The following is an 18,846-nucleotide window of genomic DNA, read 5'->3' on the forward strand; positions in this document are numbered from 1 at the left end:
ATCTCAGGGCCTTTCTGCGATGCCCCCAATCTGCCCCTTCTCCACATGCAGGGGCCCGGGTGCCTGCAGAGTCTCAGTTTAATTCCCCAGGGCAGGCTGGACACCTCTAAAAGAGCCGAGATTTGGCCACCAGCTGGTGGATGCTCTAAGGATGTGGGTATGCCCCACTGCCCCACCTCCCGCCTGCCTGGCCAGCTAGATTCTACCTCTTTGGACTTGGCTGATCCCACAGGAGCCCCCAGAAGACCCTTCATCAGGCCCCTCTGGGTCTGGTGGGCCTCATGGAGCCCCAGTACTCCCTTCCCTGCCCAGGGTTTAAATGCTCCACACCCTACCCTCAATCTCACCTCCACACCACAGAGGAGGATGGGAAAAGTGAAGCCGGATGTGGCTTGTGGAGCCCGGCAGCTACCCAGGCCTGACAAGAAAAGCCTCCTTGTTTGCTTACACTGCCAGCACGCCTGTGACAGGTGCCAGGAGGGGCCGCACAGGATGGCAGGCTGTGGGGCCTTGGCTCCTGGACTTCCCTGGTGGGCAGGGGAGGGAACAGCACCTTGGGCCAGTGGGGCCCCTCCCTCCCTGTGGGTCCTGCCGGGGGACCCAGAGACTCACATATTGGAAGGGTAGGAGGATGGCCAGGATGAGTCCGCTGAAGAAAAGAGTCATGAGAAGCACGAAGAGCACGCCCTGGCAGGAGGTGAAGTCGAACTGCGGGGACAGGATGGGGTCAGCTGCCAGAGCGGCCTGACCTTCCTGGGACCCCAACCACAGCCAAGCCTGTATGGGCCAAGCCTGTATGGGCATACAGGCATACAGGCATACAAGCATACAGCAGGCCACAGTCTTGTGCTCACTCCAAGAACCTGGCATTCCTTCCCCTCCTCGCCCTCACCAGGTTGTCTCCCTCTCCCCAGACCCAACTCACCCCTTTACTTCTCTCCCCAGCCCTGGGTCCCAGCTCTGAGCTCCCCCACCCTATCTGCCTTCCCCTGCTCAGCCTCAGGCCGGGGGTCCCTGCCTGCAAGCCCCAAAGCTGACCTTGGTCTGGAAGCTGAAGACGGTGACTGAGAGGCAGACAAGGGCTGTGATGCCCAGGCACAGCAGCACGGAGGTGGTGTTGTAGTAGCTGAGGACCGTCAAGCCGAGGGGTCAGCTCCCAGGCAGGGCGTCTGGTCTCCCCCACCCTCCTAGCAGGGCCCCCTCTTCTGCCAGGACCTGGTCTTGGGATCCCTGGCCCTAATCTGGTGCCCTTTCCCCAGATCCCTCTGTCTGCCTCCCCAGCCTTTCTGCTGGGCCCTGCCCCTCCCAACAGGCTTAGACTCAAAATCAAATTAGAAGGATCTTGAGGAGGTGGGAGTGGGAGTGGGGAGGGGTTTGTGCCGGACCCAGAGGTGGTTTACAAGTAACTGCAGGTCATGAGTCTGGGGGCTTGTAAGCTAGTTTGGGAGGAGCCACCTTGCTCCCCTCCCCCTATCCACCAGGCCAGGTCTTGGGGTTGCTGTCCAGCTGAGTGCTCAAGGAGAGGACCCTAGGCCAAAGCCTCCTGCATTCCTGAGCCCCAGCCCCATCTACATGCTCCCAGGAAGTATGGCGTGTGGGGCAGCGCCCCTTGGGTGTAGCCAGTGCCTGGCTCCAAGCCTGGCCTACGGTCCTCCTCTCCTTCCACCTGCTCCCTTTACCTGGACAACATCCCAGTGAGGTAGGCCATGGACAGGGTCTGAAATGAGAAGCAAGGTAAAGGAATGCTCCAAACTCAGACTGCGGGGGCCCAGGCACCCTCAAGGTCCAGCCCAGGTCCCCGTCCCTTGCAGGTACCCCTCAACTCTTTGTCTCTGTCACCTCCACACATACTGACTTTCAGGAGTCAGGCCTGGCTAAGGAGTGTCCCCACTGCCAGCTTCAGGCTCTGTGCCAGCTGTGCCTTTCTTCTGCAGCCCTGCTCCCTGCTTCTAAGACCCTCCACTCTTCTTCATTACCATAGCTCTAGAATGCCTCAGGCAAACCCCTTAAAAAAATTCACAATGAAAAAAGACAGTGGATGGGGAGTGGGGCGAGATTAAGCCCATTTGGAAAGAGAAGATGGAATGTGTTTGTGGAAGAAGTGGGGTGAAAACACCCCTGCCCCATGCCAGGGACCTCACATTGGACATCCCCAGCCCAGTCTTCCTGGTCCTCAGTCTACCCTGCTTCCCTTCTTTCTCCATCTCCACTCAGCATCTGTCCTCAGCACACCCCAGATCACTTACAAAGACGGTCAGGAGAATCAGGTTCCAGGGGAAATGCCTCCTGCAAGGCAAGCCACAGAGTTCAGGGGAGAGTGGGGGGTGGGGGCTGTGTCACTGCTGCAGTGAGGGGGTCTCTGACCAACCCCCTCCACACTCCTCAGAGCCTCTTCCTTCAGCCACATCCCCATTTGCTCCCTTCTCCATCCCCCTTCTCCCTACCTCAGAGGCACGAAGTAAAGGAGGGAGGGGCTGCCTGCTCGACAGAGGCCCAGAGAGGGATGAGGCCCTCTCAGGGGTGCACAGCTCACTGGTGGCAGGCAGGGCTGGGGCCAGAACTTTCATGATCCTGCTCATATTCCCACAAATTCTTCCTCAAGCCATTAGCATACCTGGGTCCAGAACAGCAAGCCAGGGTCAGGTAGGTTGCAAAGAACACAGCACTGTGAGAGACAGACAGATGGGTGAATCAGCCAGCCTCTCTTGGGCTCTCCCCGAGACCCCTTGTTTATGCCACTCTCTGCCACCCTCACCCACAGGGCAGCCAGGCGGGATGGGATGGGGAGGCCACGGTCATCCTAGAACCTAACAGTGGGCAGGGTGGTGGTCCAGTTCCAAAAGAGAGCAAAAGGATGGGACAAGCCTGCTTCTAGAAACAGGGAATCTTGGGTCACATGAGACAGCTGTTCCTGACCACTCAATCCAAAGTGGCCTCCTCAGACACTCTTGTTATTTTAAAAGCCCATATACAGCATTTTCCACGTGCTAGGCAGTTTAAAGTGTTTTATGAGTATCAATGAATGTAATCCTCACATCTTTACTTTACAGCTGAGGCACGGGGAGGTCAGGCAACTTGTCCAAGGCCATCCAGCTACCATGCTGCAGAAGCAAGATGAGAACCCAGGCACTCTGGCTCCAGAGTCCCTGCTCATAACCACTGCCCCACATAGGCCCTTCTCAGCCCTTATCATTACCTGGAGAGATCTTGTTAGTTATTTTACTGTTGGTCTAGCCTATTAAATTGTAAACTCAGCAAGGGTAAGGCCCTCGTCTGTCCTGCCAGCACCTGGTCCAATCAGGAAGTGGCACCTGTCGGATGAATTTTTATATCAAGTGGCCACGTCCAGTGAGAGGCTGGCAGGCAGCTTGAGGGCAATCCAGAGATGGGGATGGAGGACTGAGATTTTCTGAGTAGTGGAGGCAGAGGCCAGTCCAGGAGGTGGGAGATGATGGCTGGGGACCCAAGGGTGGAGCTTTCCCCTGCCTACCTAGGTTAGCGGTGCCACCAATGCGTAGTTTCCAACCCCCAATGGGCCTTGAACATGGCACTGCCATCCTTTCCCCATATCCTTCCTCAGTTCTCTCACCCACAATTTCAAGCTTCCTCCTCCATACACAAACCTCCCAGGCCCCTTCACTCTTCCTGCACAGTCTGCCTCTGGTGTTCCAGAAAGACTGGAAATGAGGTGAGCTCCCTTGGCTCCCTGCCTGCCACCTGCAAATATCATGTGGTGCTACTTGCCCTCCTGTCCCTCCTGTCTCTCCTCCCATCCCAGGCCAATCCTCCCATCCCTTTAATTGCCTGGGGATCTCCATTACTTAAATCTTTCCACTGGTACCTCTCCTCCCACACAAGCCTCCTCAGCTGTTTTCCATCTTTAACCAACACCTTCCCTGGCTCCAGCTACTGCCACTTCATCCCTCTCTTGCAGCCAGGCTTCTTGAAAAAGTGGTCTCCACTCACCATGCCCCCTCCTCCATCTTCCCAACCCAACAAACACAGTTTCAGCACTACTCAACAGGAGCTGGCTTTGCCACATCACTAGGACCTTATTGAGTGCAATGGATACTTGTCAGTCTTTATCTTGCCTGACTTCTCAACATCTGGTCACTATCATTGTTTCCCTAGTTCCTCATGACCCCTGGGTCCCTCCTACCTCCCTCACACTCCTCAGTTCCTCCAGGGTCTCTCTCAGTCTGCGTGGTTCCCTCGATGTGGGGTCCTCTCCAGCTCTTCCCCCATGCTCTCCCTAGGTGGGCTCACTCAACCACATGACTTGCTCACCCATATTTCTGATCTATATTTTCCTTTTCAACCCTAGTCTCTAATTTTCAACTACCAACTGGGCAGACACGACTATTCAGACACAAGTAATGCTCAACAGGTTAGAGGGGAACTCCCTGTCTCCCCTTCTTCGTCTCCTGCATTCCCTCCTGCAGAGAATGTCATGCATCCTCTAAGTCACCCAATCGGAGACCTCAGCCTCATCCTTAACTCTCACTCTGCTACGCCCAATTAACCACCTGGACTTGTTGATTTTTCTACCCAGGCAGTTATCAAAGCTGCCCTCTTCCCTCCACCCACTACCACCCTTTGTGGTCAGGGCACCTCTCTCTCTCTCTGGCTTGGAGTATTGCAGGAGCCCCCCTGCCTTCCACCCTCCATGCTGCAGGCAGATCCAATCATGTGACTTCCCTGTGTAAAATTCCCAAAGACCTGGCAATGCCCTGTCTGAGCAATCAGGCAATGCATTCCCACCCACCCCTCCAGCCCTTCTCTCACTGCACTCCGCCCCTCCACTACACCCCTCTCATCACAACCTGCTCTGCTGCCTGGAAACGTGCCTGCCACACTCTACTCTGCTGGAAGGGACTGACTGGCAAGGACACCTGAGGCCTTGGTTAGGGGGGCATCTTCTGTGCACCACAGGCATACCTCAACCAAAGCCTGAGCCGCCGCACCCTTCGGGCCAGCTCCTGTGACTTCTCACCCAGGTATAGCATCTGGGGGCCAGCCTGCAACTTATCAATGTTCTATTCCCACCATCTGACCCAGAGCTTGGTGCCTGGTAGATGCTCTTCAAATATTTCTGGATGAAATGCAAAACAAAACAAAACAAAACAAAACAAAAAACTCAAAAAACAAGAGATGCAGGAGTTGAGACAAGCATATTGGATTTGGTGAGTAGGACCCCTTCAATTTAACCCTTTCCTGGTCTTCAGTGGTTTTCAAATAAGGAGGAATTGTTGTCACAGTGACTGGAGGGCTCTTCTGGTAGTTGGTGCCAGGGGTTGCTGAACATCCTGCTCCGTGCAGAATGGCAGAGCTATCCTGCCCAACTTAGGAAACACTCGGAACCTGCCCTCTTTCAGTCTCACTTGAGTCATTGGTCAGCCACCTCAGCAATAATGCTAATAATAATACCCTTGTCCATGTGGGTGTGGGTTCTATCTCCCCAGCCAGAGTGGAAGCTTCCTGAGGGCAAGAGCCCAGTCTCCTTTTCTCTCTGGTTCATAGCTCTCTAACTTTCAAGACAAGGGGTCCAGAGGAAGGGCAGAGGGGCCAAAGACCCTGGGATTGTGGTACAGCTTGGGAGCCTGACACCCTGAATTCACATCCCAGCTCTGCCACTACTGTTGTGTGACCTTGGACGATAGCCAAGACCCAGTTTCCACTTTAGCAAAACAGAAATACTGGTACCAACTCACTGGACTGTTGGGAGGACTGATGAGACAACACAGTTCAAGCGCTTCGTGTGGGCCTGGCACAGGGGTGGGACTCCCCACTAGAGTTATGATAATTAGAAGCTGGCTGATGGACAGCTTCCTGGAAAGGCTCTGACCCACCTCCACCCAGCTCTGGTCTCACACTTTTCCTCCTCTGCCTGGATTTCTCCTGGCCCACCAGCTTTCCACCACCGCAGACACGGTGGCTCAGTGGGCGCAATCAGACAGTGAGGTGAGAACCGATGGAGGGAGGCAACAAGGGCCTTGAGAAAGCTGGGCTGTGGGTCGGGGAGGGGGAGGCTGGCAGCCCAGGGGGCAGGGAATGAGTCACTTAAGAAGTCAGAGAGAGAGAGCCAATGATTTATGTATCAGAGCCCCAGCCCCAGGGCCTGGGCAGGAACCACAGTCTGTTTACAGAATGTCAGGACAGGGAAGTAAGGCTCAGGTGCAGGCCAGCATCCAAACCCAATGCCTTCCCCCAGCTTGTCCTGCTCTAAGACAAAGGAGGAAGCAGAGCACAGAGGGCAAGTACATGGGTTTCACCATCAGAAAGACCTGGATTTCTACCCTGGTTATGTTACTCTCAGCCTCATTTTCCTCATCTGTAAAATGAGGATAATAGTAGTGTCTGCCTGGCAGGGCTATTGAAAGATCAAGTGAAAAATACATGTAAAGTGCTTAGCACGGTGCCCTCCATACAGAAAAAGAGCTCTCTGCTTCTCAGTGCTCCTATTGTTATTCTAAAAGGAAGAGACCCGGATGGAGTCCTCAGGGAGCACAGGATGTGTTGCAGGAGGTGAGACCCACCAGGACTCAGACACGAGGCCGACTTAGGGGGCAGGATGGAGAGAGTTGAGAGGTGTGAGGGGGCAGGGCAGGGCAGGACCCCAGGCAGGGTTTCTGGAGGAAAAGGGCAGCATCCCAGTGGTGAAACTTCCAAGCACCTTTCACACTTTGGGACACCCTATGAAAAGCGCCCAGTTCACGCCCACCTCACCTCCCACTTTCGCCAGCACCCACCCTGGTAGAAGCCAGAGAAAGCATCTCTGTTTTCTGCCCAGAGACGCTGAGGAGGAGGGACTCCAAATCTCACCATTCAGAGGTCAGATTCTCATACTCCACCCTCCCAATCCCCCCATCCCACCCAATGGAGTGGACTCTGCCCCCACTTCCTGGGCCTACTCACTCCTGGGCTGTCTCCCTGCCACCACCTGCTCAGAGCATGGAATCCCACAGACCCTCCCCCAGAAGGCTCAGAGAGGGGCCTAAGAATCTCTTCCCAAGTTCTCAGGGGCCCAAAGCTGCCAGGACATGCTGACGTGCCAGAAGCCATGCCAACCTGCCACATGGGCTGGCCCAGGTGGTAGACTCTGGGGCCTCATTAGTTTTACTGTACAGTGCCTCCCAGGCCCCCAAGACACATGCCTCCCCACCGGCCTGCAGACAGGCCCTCTGCCCTCTGCTCTAGGAAAGACTCTGGAACCCCCAGAGGCCAGGCTAGGGTCCTTACCGTCAGCCTCTGGTGGGCCTCTGTGAACTCTAGGCCCATCTCTGAGGCTACTGTGGGCTCGACGTGGTCCACGGGGCTCTGGGCTGAGCTCACCTCCCCACCAGAGCCCTATCCAGGAACAGACTTGGGACAGCCACAGTGTGTAGGCTCCTTGGCCAGGCAGTCAGAGCCTTGACCCCACAAGGCCCCACTGCTCTCCAAGATGCCCGGAATCCCCCTGCATGGAGCCTTCCACCTCTCTGCCAGAGAAGTCCCAGTTTAGAAAATGCACCACGTGCATTCTCGCCCGATGCTTTTGCTTAAGCCACTTCTCTCCTGGGAACGCTGTCTCCAGTCTTCATGGCCCATCCTTTGGGGGGCGCCCCTGATGTGGGCTGCATGCGCTGGTGTACAGGCTCACTCCTTCCCTCCTCCCCTCTCCGAATGCTGCATCCGTTCATGCTACTTTGGGCCACCAATAACTTTCCCTGCAGAGGCCTCCTCTCCTGCAGCCCCTGTACAGGGCTGGGCTCACAGTGAGTGCAAGAGCAGTTCTGCTCTGAGCCCCAGGATGGTTCTGGTGTGGAGATATCCAGGATGACTCCTTAATTACCCAGAAAGGAGGATCAGAATCATCTACACCTTCAAACCTCCTCTCCCAAGTTACCGGCTGGTTTCCTCAAAGAATATAGGACAAGCAGGAGCCAAGTGGCTCGAGGGCTGCAGGGAGCCTGCCAAGTAGACCGATTAAGAGCACAAGCCTCAACCGGAATTCTGGGTTTGAATCCCAGTTCTACCACTGACTAGCTGTGTGACCTTGGGCAAATTCCTCATTTCTCTGAACCTTAATTTTCTGAAGTAGTCATACCCAGTAGATGTGAGGACCGAATGCAATACTGTACATCAAGCACACAGAACAATGCCCAGCCCTTATTAAGCACTCTTTAAGTGGTAGCAATTATGATTAATATTTCATAAGCATTACTAACAACATTAATAAGAGTAGCAACATTATCATTAGTGTGGGCCAAAGTGTTCCAGCCTCACTGCCTCTTAGGACCGAGGTCTGGGTCTCTCCAGCTACAGCCCTGGCCCAACCCTTCCCAATTTGTGCAGGCAGCAGAACCTACCCCCATCTCCTTTGTGCTCCACCAGATTTAACACCCCAGATAGGTCCTTCTGGCCATGCTCTGAAGCCGGCAGAATGGGGCAGGGCTGGAAGGGATCTGTGAGAACAGTCCCTATGGAGCTGGGGGAAGCTATGGGCTCAGATTAGGTCAAGAAAGACACAGAGATTCCCTCTTCTGGCCACTAAGCCTTCTCTGGAAGGGGACTGGGATATACTCACTAGGATGCCCAGTACCAGGCTGGGTTGGCCTGGACATAGTCTTTGACAGGGTCACTGCAGAGAAGAGAGAGGGGGAGAGAGAGTCAGAATGTACCCTAGGTCTCCATTTCTGGTTCAACATCTGCATCTGTCCCACACAGTTCACAGGACTTGAAAGGAAGCCGAAGGAATGCAGCCCCTGGAGGCTCGGGGAGTCCCAGCCCATAGTCCCTAGCTGGGACCTGCAAGTGCCTGGGCATGCAGTTAGTGGTTCGGATCAGAAGGACTGCCACACAGACACCCAGAAGGCACCCCGGGTCCACCCCACGCTGGACAGACGACCCCTCGCCTTAGAGACCCCTGGTGCACTCTCTAAGGCTCTGTCCCAGCAGGAGGAGGCCCACTGCCCCACAGGCATCTCTCCAGGCAGCATTCCAGCAGGAGTCTGATCATGGGTTCCCCAGCTCCAGGCCTGGCCATAGTCACCCGTGGAAGGTGCTGGTCCATGCTGCCAACTCACCAGAAAGTAAAGAGAGCCACGACAGCCAAGGTCACCAGCAGCTGAATCAGCAGGATGGTGTAGACCTGGGGGTGGGAGGAGGTTCTATTCAGCTTGGGGAGCCCTGTTAGGGACCTGTCAGCCCCTCAGCGACTCGTTCACCTCTCCAGGTCCCCATCCTGTGCACTCCACCCTCCTTCTTGGGGGTCATTGGAGTGAACCCAGGACAAGGTGAAAGGAAAGCAAAGATGCTGTAGAGCCAAGCGCACCCCCTAGCATTGGGAGAAAAGAGGCGACAGTGTGTTAAGGTGTAGCAGGGGGCACTGGAGTGACACCTAAGGAAGCAATTCCTAGTGGGTGCTGTCAGCTGGGATCACAAGAGAAGTGGGTAGGGATGGCTTCTGCAGGCAGAGGGTTGGGCCAGGGGCCTCTACAGGGGCTCCCCCACTGAGCTTCCCAGTCCCAGAGGGCTAGAGAGGGGCATTACCTTTCTGATGAAGACTCGACGAACTTTCTGGTCGTCCCAGCTGAAAGTGGTGAAGAGCTCATGGTCTCCGGTGGGGAAACCGCTGTCATAGCTGGAGCTGCTGCCTGTGTGGCATGTGGAGGAGGAGGACATGAGGGTTCCCCCTACATGGAATTACTGTCCCCAACAGCCCCCATCTCAAAGCTGCCTCTTTGTCAGCCTGGCTCTCTGGACCCTGAAGTCTTTCTCTGCATCCCCATTATCAAACACCCAGCCTTGGCCCAGCCCAGCCCCACCCCAACCCCCAGATCTCTCTCCCTGGTCAATTCTCCCTTTTCCTGCTCTGAGTCCTGGGAAGAAACTGTCATCCCCTACTTCTCCCTCCACCCCGGCTGGGGCTCCCCAGGGACCAAGCTATGCCATACGAATGTGAACCTCCCATCTTCTTCACCCCACCCTCCTCCTTGGACATTCTGGCTCCCTTGCAGTCAAGGATCACAGAGGGCCAGCCACTCTCTCTGGGCCACCCAGCAGCAAAGATCCTGACCCTGGCTCATTCTTTTTGTTTCTGTTTTGTTTTGTTTTGTTTTTTTAAGATTGGGTCTCACGCCTGTCACTCAGGCTAGAGTGCAGTGGCATGAAACGGCTCACTGCAGCCTAGACTTCCCCTGGCTCAGGCAATCCTCCCACCTCAGCCTCCCGAGTAGCTGGGACTACAGGTGCACACCACCATGCTTGGCTAATTTTTTGTATTTTTAGTAGGGATGGGGTTTCACTATGTTGCCCAGGCTGGTCTCGAACTCCTGGGCTCAAGCAATCCACCTGCCTCGGCCTCCAAAAGTGCTGGGATTACAGGTATGAGCCACCGTGCCCAGCTCTGACTCTGGCTTGTGCTGAGGCCCTTGGGCTGGGAGCTGGGGACTGGTTGGCTGTGGTGGACTGCTGGTGCTCCAGCTGGAAATCAGGGCTTCAGCGGGGTGAGGGGATGGAGGGGAAATAAAGCCAGGACACGGGCAAGAAGTGGGAGTGAGGATGACCTTTCCAGGCCTAGTCCCAGAACTGAGGCTTTCGGAAGAGCGTGGACTCCACAGTCAAACAGACCCAGGGGTGGATCCCTCGCCTAGAACGTACTAGATGTGTGACCCTGATAAAGTTACTGGCCTTCCCTGAGCCTCTTCTGATACTGGTTAGTGATACCCACCTCCTGGGGTCCAAATGAGATAAACATGAAAACCTCCAGGTCTGTGAAATGAAAGCCTTTGCTCTCTGGTGGGAACTACACTGCCCCCCTCCTTGTGTCCCTCATCATGGCCATTTCCAAGTCCTCCAATGTGTTCATTCTGTCCCTCCACTGCCACCACTAGGTGTCCATGATCTCCTTTGCCCCCAGCAGTAGCCTCTGACTTGGTCTTTCAAAGTTGACCACGGCATTGCCCTGCTTTGAGCTCTTCAATGGCTCCCCACTGCCCTTCACTCAAGTTCAAGTTTCTTAAGAAAGCCTCCACGGCCTCCCTGAGCAGCGCCCTCCAGCTCCACTACACATTCCTCCCCCCGACCCTGTTCTCAACCTGAGTATATATTTTCCACCACGTATTCTCTTGCCTGTGGGCCCCTGCACATTCTATTCTTTCAGCCTTAAACACTCATTTTCTTGCCTTTTCACCAGGCTAACTCATGCCTATCGTTTGGGACTCAGTGTGGATACCCCTCCTTCCAGGAAGCCTTCCCTGACTGTCAGGTGGGTTAGGTAAGGTGCCCAGGCGCCTGTCACTGTGTTTGTGTCACTGTGTGGTAGTTGTCCAATCACTTGTCTATACAGTCAGCTCTCCGAGGACAGAGATCCCAGCAGGTCTTGCAAATCAGTGCATCCTCCGAAAAAAACCCAGACGCAGACCCTGTGCCCTGGCACACACTTAGTAAATGTCTGTCACAGCTGCCTTCCTGCCTCGACAGTTCCTTAGAAAACATACCTTAAAGCAGCAGTCCTAGCAGCCAGGATATGGGAAATGAGGAAGGGGGAGAGAGGTAGACCCACTGCAAACCTAAGGATGGAGACCCTTGCCCTCTTGACCTTCACTTCTCCCTCCTGTCCTGTCTACATCCTCTGCCAAAGCCCACGTGGCCAGGCCACAGAGAGAAGGGAAAAAGAGAGGGAAAGTGGGCCAGTGGGTGTGTAGGGAGGGGAGGAGGACGCCCACAAACACCAGACCTTCATTGACCCTCCAGTAGGTCACGGTGGGGTGAGTCTTCAGGGGTCTGCGCCCAGGGGGTTTGTAGTGGGAGGTGTAGACCATGGTGGCTACTCCCTGTGAGCAGAGGCTCTGTCTGGGGCATTGTCTCTGGGATCTCTTCTAGAATCCTGCTGGGGGTGGGGTGATAAAGTGGGGGAGGGGGAGGGGCTGCTGAGGGCAGCCGAAGGGGCTGAGGAGGATTTCCTCAGAGCTTTTGGGAAGCTGTACGTTCCTGGCCCCAAGGTAAAGCTCCCACAGGCTGCTCGACCCAACAGAGCAGCTCCTACCCACTGAGATTCTCGGTCTGCAGGAATCTGGCATCCACCTGGGTGAGTGTGCCTGGCTGTGGGGGACACTGACGCTGGCAACCACACTCCCTCGCCGTGTCATGTCCCCCTGCCCCAGCACGGGCCTGGGGAAGGGAACACAGATGAGGAGAGTGATTGGTGAGGTGGATTCCCAGACCCCTATCCCCCAACAGCTCTGGGCCTCCATGGGGACCTGTCCCCACTGAGCCAGGCCCAGTGAAGGCTGTGGCCAGTGGCAGTTTCATACGCCCCCTCCTTCTCTGTATCTCTTTCTTCTAGGAGGTCTTTCTTCACTAGCCCTTAGTTTTTCTCCCTCATCTGTCCCCTCCATTTACTCTAGCATGGTGACTTGAAAAAAAAAACGCCCTCTTCCCTATTGAGAGCACCCTGATGCAGACATTGTGTCTCTTTCCGTTTTCATGGAGTTGTCTCTGACCTCCCCTCAGAACAGTTCTCCAAATCCTAAGCATCTAACAAGATAGCTTCATACAACCACACAGTGTACCTCTTTCTGGACAACTTCCTCCTACTCAGGTTTTCCCTCCGGGTCGACCCCCACCCCATGATGCTCCAGTTTCCAGGAGCTGAAAGACTTACTGGGGTCCACATAAGCCCAGCTTGGGTGGAGAGGCACCGCCGTGGGGGCTGGGGAGAAGACCCCTGCCTTCATCCCCTCCCCAGATGTGGCTTCCTCATAGGAGGGTGGGGCTGAGGGCACTGCTGGAGTCTCCTTCTTCTCGTGCACCTGCTGCTGCCCCTCAGTCCCAGGGGCCTTGTTAGCCACGGAGAGCTGTGGAGTAGAGGCAGAGGGAGAGACAGTCGCCAGGGAAAGGGAGCCTTCCAAATCCTCCTCACCAACTCCTCAATTCCTGAAACTTTCATGGGTCCTTCCTTATCTGCACTCGGAAGCCAGGAGTGCAGGCAAGAATGTCTCTATTTTATAGACAAGAGAACTAAGCTCCAGAGGGGTCAGAGCTAGCTGGGGCACACGGTGGAGCTGGGGTAGGAACAGAGGAAAAAGAAAATTCTTAGGAGTGCCCACCACTGGTTGTCACTGTCACTGTCCCTGGGGTAGGGGCAGGGCCTCTATGGTTCCAGAAAAGGGCCTGGCACGTAGTAGACTGTTACAAATAAAAGGTCCTGTCATTTAATCTTCCTGAGACTTGCTAGTTGTATTTTGACCCCTGCTTTAAAATGAGAATGAGGATCAGAGAGGAAGAGCGATTCATCCAAGGTCACAGAGCTGCATGTGGGCCCACTGAGAGGCAGGGCCTAGGCAGCAACCACTGGGATTGGTCTCCTTCTGTTGGGCTGGAAGTGATGCAAGGAGGATGGAGATTAGGGAGAGAAGGGCAACAGAAAGGGAAGAGGAGAGGGAGAAAACAGAAAAGAGGAAGGGCCTTCAGGATGAAAGAAGGGCAAGAGGATCCTGGCTAAAGGTCTGTTCTGGCCTCATCCTGTAGGAATCTCAGCCTCTCCCCTAAACCAGAACAGACTCACAGAGTGACCCAGTGGAAGGGGCCTCAGAAGACATCCAGTTGAGTCTCTTCCTTCACTGAACAGATGAGGAAACTGAGGCTCAAAGGGAAATGTCCCCATGGCAGTTTGGAAACGCGAGTCCATTTACACTCAGATGTGTCCCCTGCCCCCCCACCCGTGGACATGTTTAGCTTTGGTGGGAGGATTTGAGCTGGGAAGTGAATGAGGCAGCCAGAGAAGATTGGGGTGGAGGGGGTGGTGTGAAATTGAAACAGCAACAAAAGGTCCGGTTCTCAGAAAATGGGATTTAGGTGTGGTTCCCAGAAGATTGTGTTAGACCCAAAGGGCCACTGAGGAAGACTGCGGACTTCCTTCTTTGCGGGGGCGTCTGGCTGAGGCAGCCTGGTGATGGGCACGCCACAAGACTTCTGGTTCCATCCAGGCCCAAGGACCACGGACCTGGAGCGGTCTCCTCCGTCACCCAGCAAGCCTGTGAGTGAGCTGGGGACAAGGGGCAGAGGAGGCAGAGGTCCCCCTCACGCCAGGAAGGGAACAGCGCCACTAAAGGGCCTGGTGGAGGGGGGGTAGGGGTGGAAGGAGATTCAGCAGAAGGGGTGGGTTCTCCATGTTTACCAAACTGAACACTCCCCAGGCCTCCCACTCCCTCCCACTCCCCAGCCCCCGTCATCACCCGGATCTGAAGGATCATGCCCACCAAAATCGAGTTCAGCCCCCACCCTGCCACTCCGCCCCTCAGAGCCTCCTGAACCCTAATGCCCAGCGCCCCCTACACACATACGGCACTCCCAAGTGAGGTGTGATCAATGGCAGGAGGTGGTATCATCCAATGACATCATTTGAGGCCCAAAGAGCTTGCACACAGGGAGAGGAGGGTCTGAGGGTCCAGGGAAGGATGCCATTGGCTCTGAAGCTCCTCTCAAAGAGAAGAAGGGGGAGTGTAGGGTAGGTCCTTGCCCTGTTTTCTCTGCCCAATCCTTAGCAACCCAAACAGAGGGCCAGAGGACCCTCCCCCTTAGCCCCAGGCCCTAGTGGTTGTATAATTCCGCAGGCTATTGATGTTACATAAGCCTACTAGGCCAGCCAAGTCTCTGCCCCAGCCCCTCCCCTACAATTCAGGCCTAAAACTGGAGAAGAAGAGATGCTTCATCCAGACCCATCCATGCCTGGCCAGAACCAAAACAATTACAGCATCCCGATGCAGGGTTGTCATAGCAAGCCCCAAGCATAGGGATGGAGCCAAGATGCCCAGATGTGGAATAATGGCAGGGAGCGGGGTGGGGGTTGTTTCTGTGGAGGGTGGAAAAGATAAGCATAAAGTGGTTGGGTCTGGGATTGGAGGGCTGGGCCAGAGGGGGTTGCCCTATAGGCACTGCCCCTCAGGACTCACCCTGGCACACACATACCCATGTACACACATACAGTCACACCGGACGCCCGGGCTGACTCCTCACAGGGGGCCTGGGTATCCGGGAGGAGCCTTGTGATGCCAAAGCAGGGGTGGGAGGGAGACAGGGGAGGAGAGGCGCGCCTGCGGGCTGGAAGAGGCCCGGTCCATTCCTTGACACCGGCCTTTCGGTCCTCTGACTTCAGCAAGGACCACTGAGGACCTTCAACCTAGGGCCAGGGGAGGACGCTTTCGTGGTCCAGAGGGTTTGCTGAGGATGACAGGGATCCGGGAGCCGGAGGATGGAGGATGGTGCAGGCGGGGGAGATGACGGTACCTTTCCCTGGGTCATGGTGCCGTCTCTCGGGGAAGGGGTCTCTGAGGCCGGGGCGGCCGCTTGGGTAGCCGCAGCCTGCCTGCGTCTCTTCCTTCCTCCGCGTGGGTTCTAGCAACATCCACTGCAGCCGGGCCGGGCCGGCGCGTACCATCGGCGCGGGGGGAGGAGGGGGCCGGGCCTGGGAAGATGCTGCGGAGGACGCTGCGGATTTGCGAGCCCTGGAGGCGGCGATCGTGCACCGCCCCCTCCCGCCGCTCTCCCCACTGCGCCCCCCACCGCCGCCCTTAGCCCTCCCCCGGGATAAGAGAGCGTCGCGCTGCGGAGCAACCTCAGTGGATGGATCCGCGGGGGCTGAGCGGGCGGGGGACGCGGGAACTCCGTGACACCGACCAGCTGACACTGCCCGCGTGAAACCAGAGCCAGGCGTCAGGGCCTCATCTCTCCACCGTATCTGCACCTCTCTGCAGCTCCAGCTGCGCCTCTGCCTTTTCCCCCTCCCTCTTTGGATGCGGCCCTGATTTCTGTCTCCATCTCCACCTCTCCTCTCATCATCTATTTCATCATCCGCGGTGGAGGGGAAGGTCTGGAAGTCTCGCTTGTGCTACCCGCTGCTAACAGGGCCCCTGGGCCCTGCGCTTCTGTGGGTCTGGGGCAAGCCAATAGCCACCTCTCCTTGCTCCTTTTTCTCGCCTGTGAAATGCACACAGTAGGTCCCTCCCTGCCTTGGTTCACAGAAACATGGGGTGGGAGGACACCTTTTCTGTTTCCTTCAACCCTGCTGGGACATTTCATGGGGTCTTTCTGGAGACACCGCTAGTTCTGTCTCAAAGCCTCTACAACCCCTGCCAGAGCTCTCTTCCTGCCTCCACGCTTAGCTTCCATCACCCCGTCTCCATCTTCCCCACGTTCCATTCCTCTCATGCCAGAGCTCATTCTCCTCGCTTCCCCAGACGTGTCCTTGTGACCCAGCCATCATTAGGCCCCGTTTTCTGTAGCTGCCGCAGTGTCACTGTGGGGTTTGCAATCTCAAGAGCTGGGATCAAGTCCCAGTTTAGTCACCCACTGGCCACGTGGCCTTGGCAAGGCCCTTAACCTCTCTGAGCTGCAGCATCTCCTGAAAAAGGCTTAGAATAGCTCTGTCCATCCTAGACTGACTGTCAGACGCACAGGTTATGGCAGTAAAAGCACATAAAAGACCACGAAGTGCTGGAAGTATATGAGGTATTATTAACTGAGGAGTCTCCTGCCAGAATGTCTTGGGTTGCCCCAGAGCGAGCACCCACAGATCTGCCTAAAAGAAGGATCTGAACCTGCTATGATGGGATGAGGAACTAAGACCTGGGACAGGTGGGGGTGGCCACTTACCTTCTGCTTCCCTCTCACTGCCCAGGGACCCACCTAAAGACTTTGAGAAAGCAGGGCCCGGTGGGCAGACAAATTATAAGCCTTTTTTTTTTTTTTTTTTTTTTTTTGAGACAGAGTCTTGCTCTGTTGCTCAGGCTGGAGTGCAGTGGCACAATCTTGGCTCACTACAACCTCTGTCTTCCGGGTTCAAGTGATTCTCCTGCCTCAGCCTCCGTAGCTGGGATTACAGGTATGCACCACCACGCCCGGCTAATTTTTGTATTTTTAGTAGAGACAGGGTTTTACCATGTGAAATGCACTGGACCAGGCTGGTCTCCAACTCCTGACCTCAAGTGATCCGCCCACCTCAGCCTCCCAAAGGGCTGGGATTACAGACATGAACTACTACGCCTGGCCTAATTATCAAAGTCTTTATCCCATCCCTTTTTGCCCTTTGTCCCCCACTCCATAACCACCAATTTTGTACAAACACACTTAAGCCTGGGCCTCCGTGTCCAGAGGCTCTCTCAACTCTGCAAACCTGAGCTCTTCTTCCAGCAAGCTATGCCCTGGTCCCCAGCACTGCTCCTGGAGCTCTGGCTCCAGCTGGTCCAGGTTCTGGCCTTCCCTCCCTCTCTGCATCTGCATCCTGGAAGTGTTTTCCTTCTCCTGCTTGACAGCTTGAATGCCACCTCCTCCAGGAAGCCTCCTTCCCCGTGTTGGAGTTAGATGCTCCTCTTCTTAGTTCCCTAGCCTGTCACGTGGCGCTGTGAAGTTTCTTTGACTGACTCCCTGTTACACTCTAAGCTCCTGTAGCAGTTTTGGTGTGAGTTGGACTGAATACAGTGCCAGGTGTGTGGAATGCACTCCATCAGTTGTAGTTATTAATATTTCCCAGACGTGGCACTACGCAGAGCCTGACTTTCATCAGCCTCAGCACTTTCATGTTTGTGAATCCCTTCTATTCCTTCTCTCGCATTCACTCTGCTCCAGCCACACAGGCCTCTCGGCCATTCCTTAGACGGGGCTAAGCATGCCCTTAGCTGAGGGCCTTTGCACTGGCTGTGTCTTGTTTGGAAATTCTGCAGATCACTGCATGGTTCCCTCCCTCACTAACTTCACTACTCTGCTCAGACATTGTCTCAGGGGTGGTCTTCCTGATCTTTAACAAAGTAGGAATGCCACCCACGTACCCCCATCCAGTACATTGGACAGTCCCTTTTTTCTGATTGAGCTTTATATTTTCTGTGTCAATTGTCACCTCTGACATGTTGTTTGTTTGTTGGTTTGTTTGTTTAGTTCTCTCTCTCTCTCCCACGAGAATGTCAGCTACAGAAGAGGAGGAGTTTTGGGGTGTTGTGTCATTGCCCTACACCTGTGGGTTAAAATAGTGCCTGCCATGGATGTAGTGGGTTGATAAGTATTTGGTTGAGTAAAGTACAGCATTATACAAAATCCTTATATTCCTCAGACATGTTGACATTGTCAGTGCTATGATGTTTCTCAGATGTTGGACTCCATTACCTTGACATTGCTTATATGTCCCCCCAACTTTTTTTTTGGAGACAGGGTCTCTCTCTGTTGCCTAAGCTGGAGTGCAGTGGTATGATCATGATTTATTACAGTCTGAATTTCTGGGCTCCAGCGTCTTCCTGCCTCAGCCTCCCAAGTAACTAGGGTATATGTTCCCATGAGGTGGTCTTTGGACATTACTAAAAAAAAAAATTTTGTTTTGAGGTGTAGTTTTGCTCTTGTTGCCCTGGCTGGAGTGCAGTGGCACAACCTCAGCTCACTGCAACCTCTGCCTCCCAGGTTCAAGCGATTCTCCTGCCTCAGCTTCCTGAGTAGCTGGGACTACAGGCGCACGCCACCACTCCTGGCTACTTTTTGTATTTTTGGTAGAGACAGAGTTTCACCACGTTGGCCAGTCTGGTCTTGAACTCCTGAACTCAGGTGATCTGCCCGCCTCAGCCTCCCAAAGTGCTGGGATTATAGGCCTGAGTCACCGTGCCCAGCCAACATTACTCAAATATTAAACATTCGTGTAACATTCCTCTGGGATCTGGTAATGGTTAGGTGTGGTAGTTGAAAGCCCAGGCTACAGAGTCAAGCCGCTGTGCTCCAGATCCCAGCTCCTCTATCTAAAAGCTGTATGAGAGATTGTGAGAGATGAGTTGTGAGAGTGGTGAGAATGACGAGAGGTAGGATTTTCAAGGCACTTAGAACAGAGCC

The 18,846-nt window shown here is 55.0% G+C and overlaps 1 protein-coding gene across 2 annotated transcripts in view; it reads right to left on the reverse strand.

Annotated features, from left to right (window-relative positions):
• The window catches only part of FAIM2 (Fas apoptotic inhibitory molecule 2), a 31,340-nt gene extending 15,636 nt beyond the window's left edge, over window positions 1-15,704 (reverse strand). The window contains exons 1-11 of one of the 2 annotated variants that reach the window (XM_025402792.1): window positions 15,665-15,704; window positions 15,271-15,471; window positions 12,647-12,839; window positions 9,532-9,635; window positions 9,066-9,130; window positions 8,567-8,620; window positions 2,615-2,665; window positions 2,247-2,286; window positions 1,680-1,717; window positions 1,039-1,126; window positions 613-708 (exon numbers count right to left, since the gene is read on the reverse strand). In XM_025402792.1, coding sequence (XP_025258577.1) covers window positions 613-708; window positions 1,039-1,126; window positions 1,680-1,717; window positions 2,247-2,286; window positions 2,615-2,665; window positions 8,567-8,620; window positions 9,066-9,130; window positions 9,532-9,635; window positions 12,647-12,839; window positions 15,271-15,285 — 744 coding nt within the window. In that variant the 5' untranslated portion in view covers window positions 15,286-15,471; window positions 15,665-15,704. Of the gene's footprint in view, window positions 1-612; window positions 709-1,038; window positions 1,127-1,679; window positions 1,718-2,246; window positions 2,287-2,614; window positions 2,666-8,566; window positions 8,621-9,065; window positions 9,131-9,531; window positions 9,636-11,719; window positions 11,832-12,646; window positions 12,840-15,270; window positions 15,472-15,664 lie in introns of those variants that run through there. The other variant, XM_025402793.1, reaches the window with a different exon arrangement.
• Between the last annotated feature and the right edge of the window lie 3,142 nt (window positions 15,705-18,846).

This window comes from Theropithecus gelada, chromosome 11, assembly GCF_003255815.1.
Source record: "Theropithecus gelada isolate Dixy chromosome 11, Tgel_1.0, whole genome shotgun sequence".
NCBI lineage: Eukaryota > Metazoa > Chordata > Mammalia > Primates > Cercopithecidae > Theropithecus > Theropithecus gelada.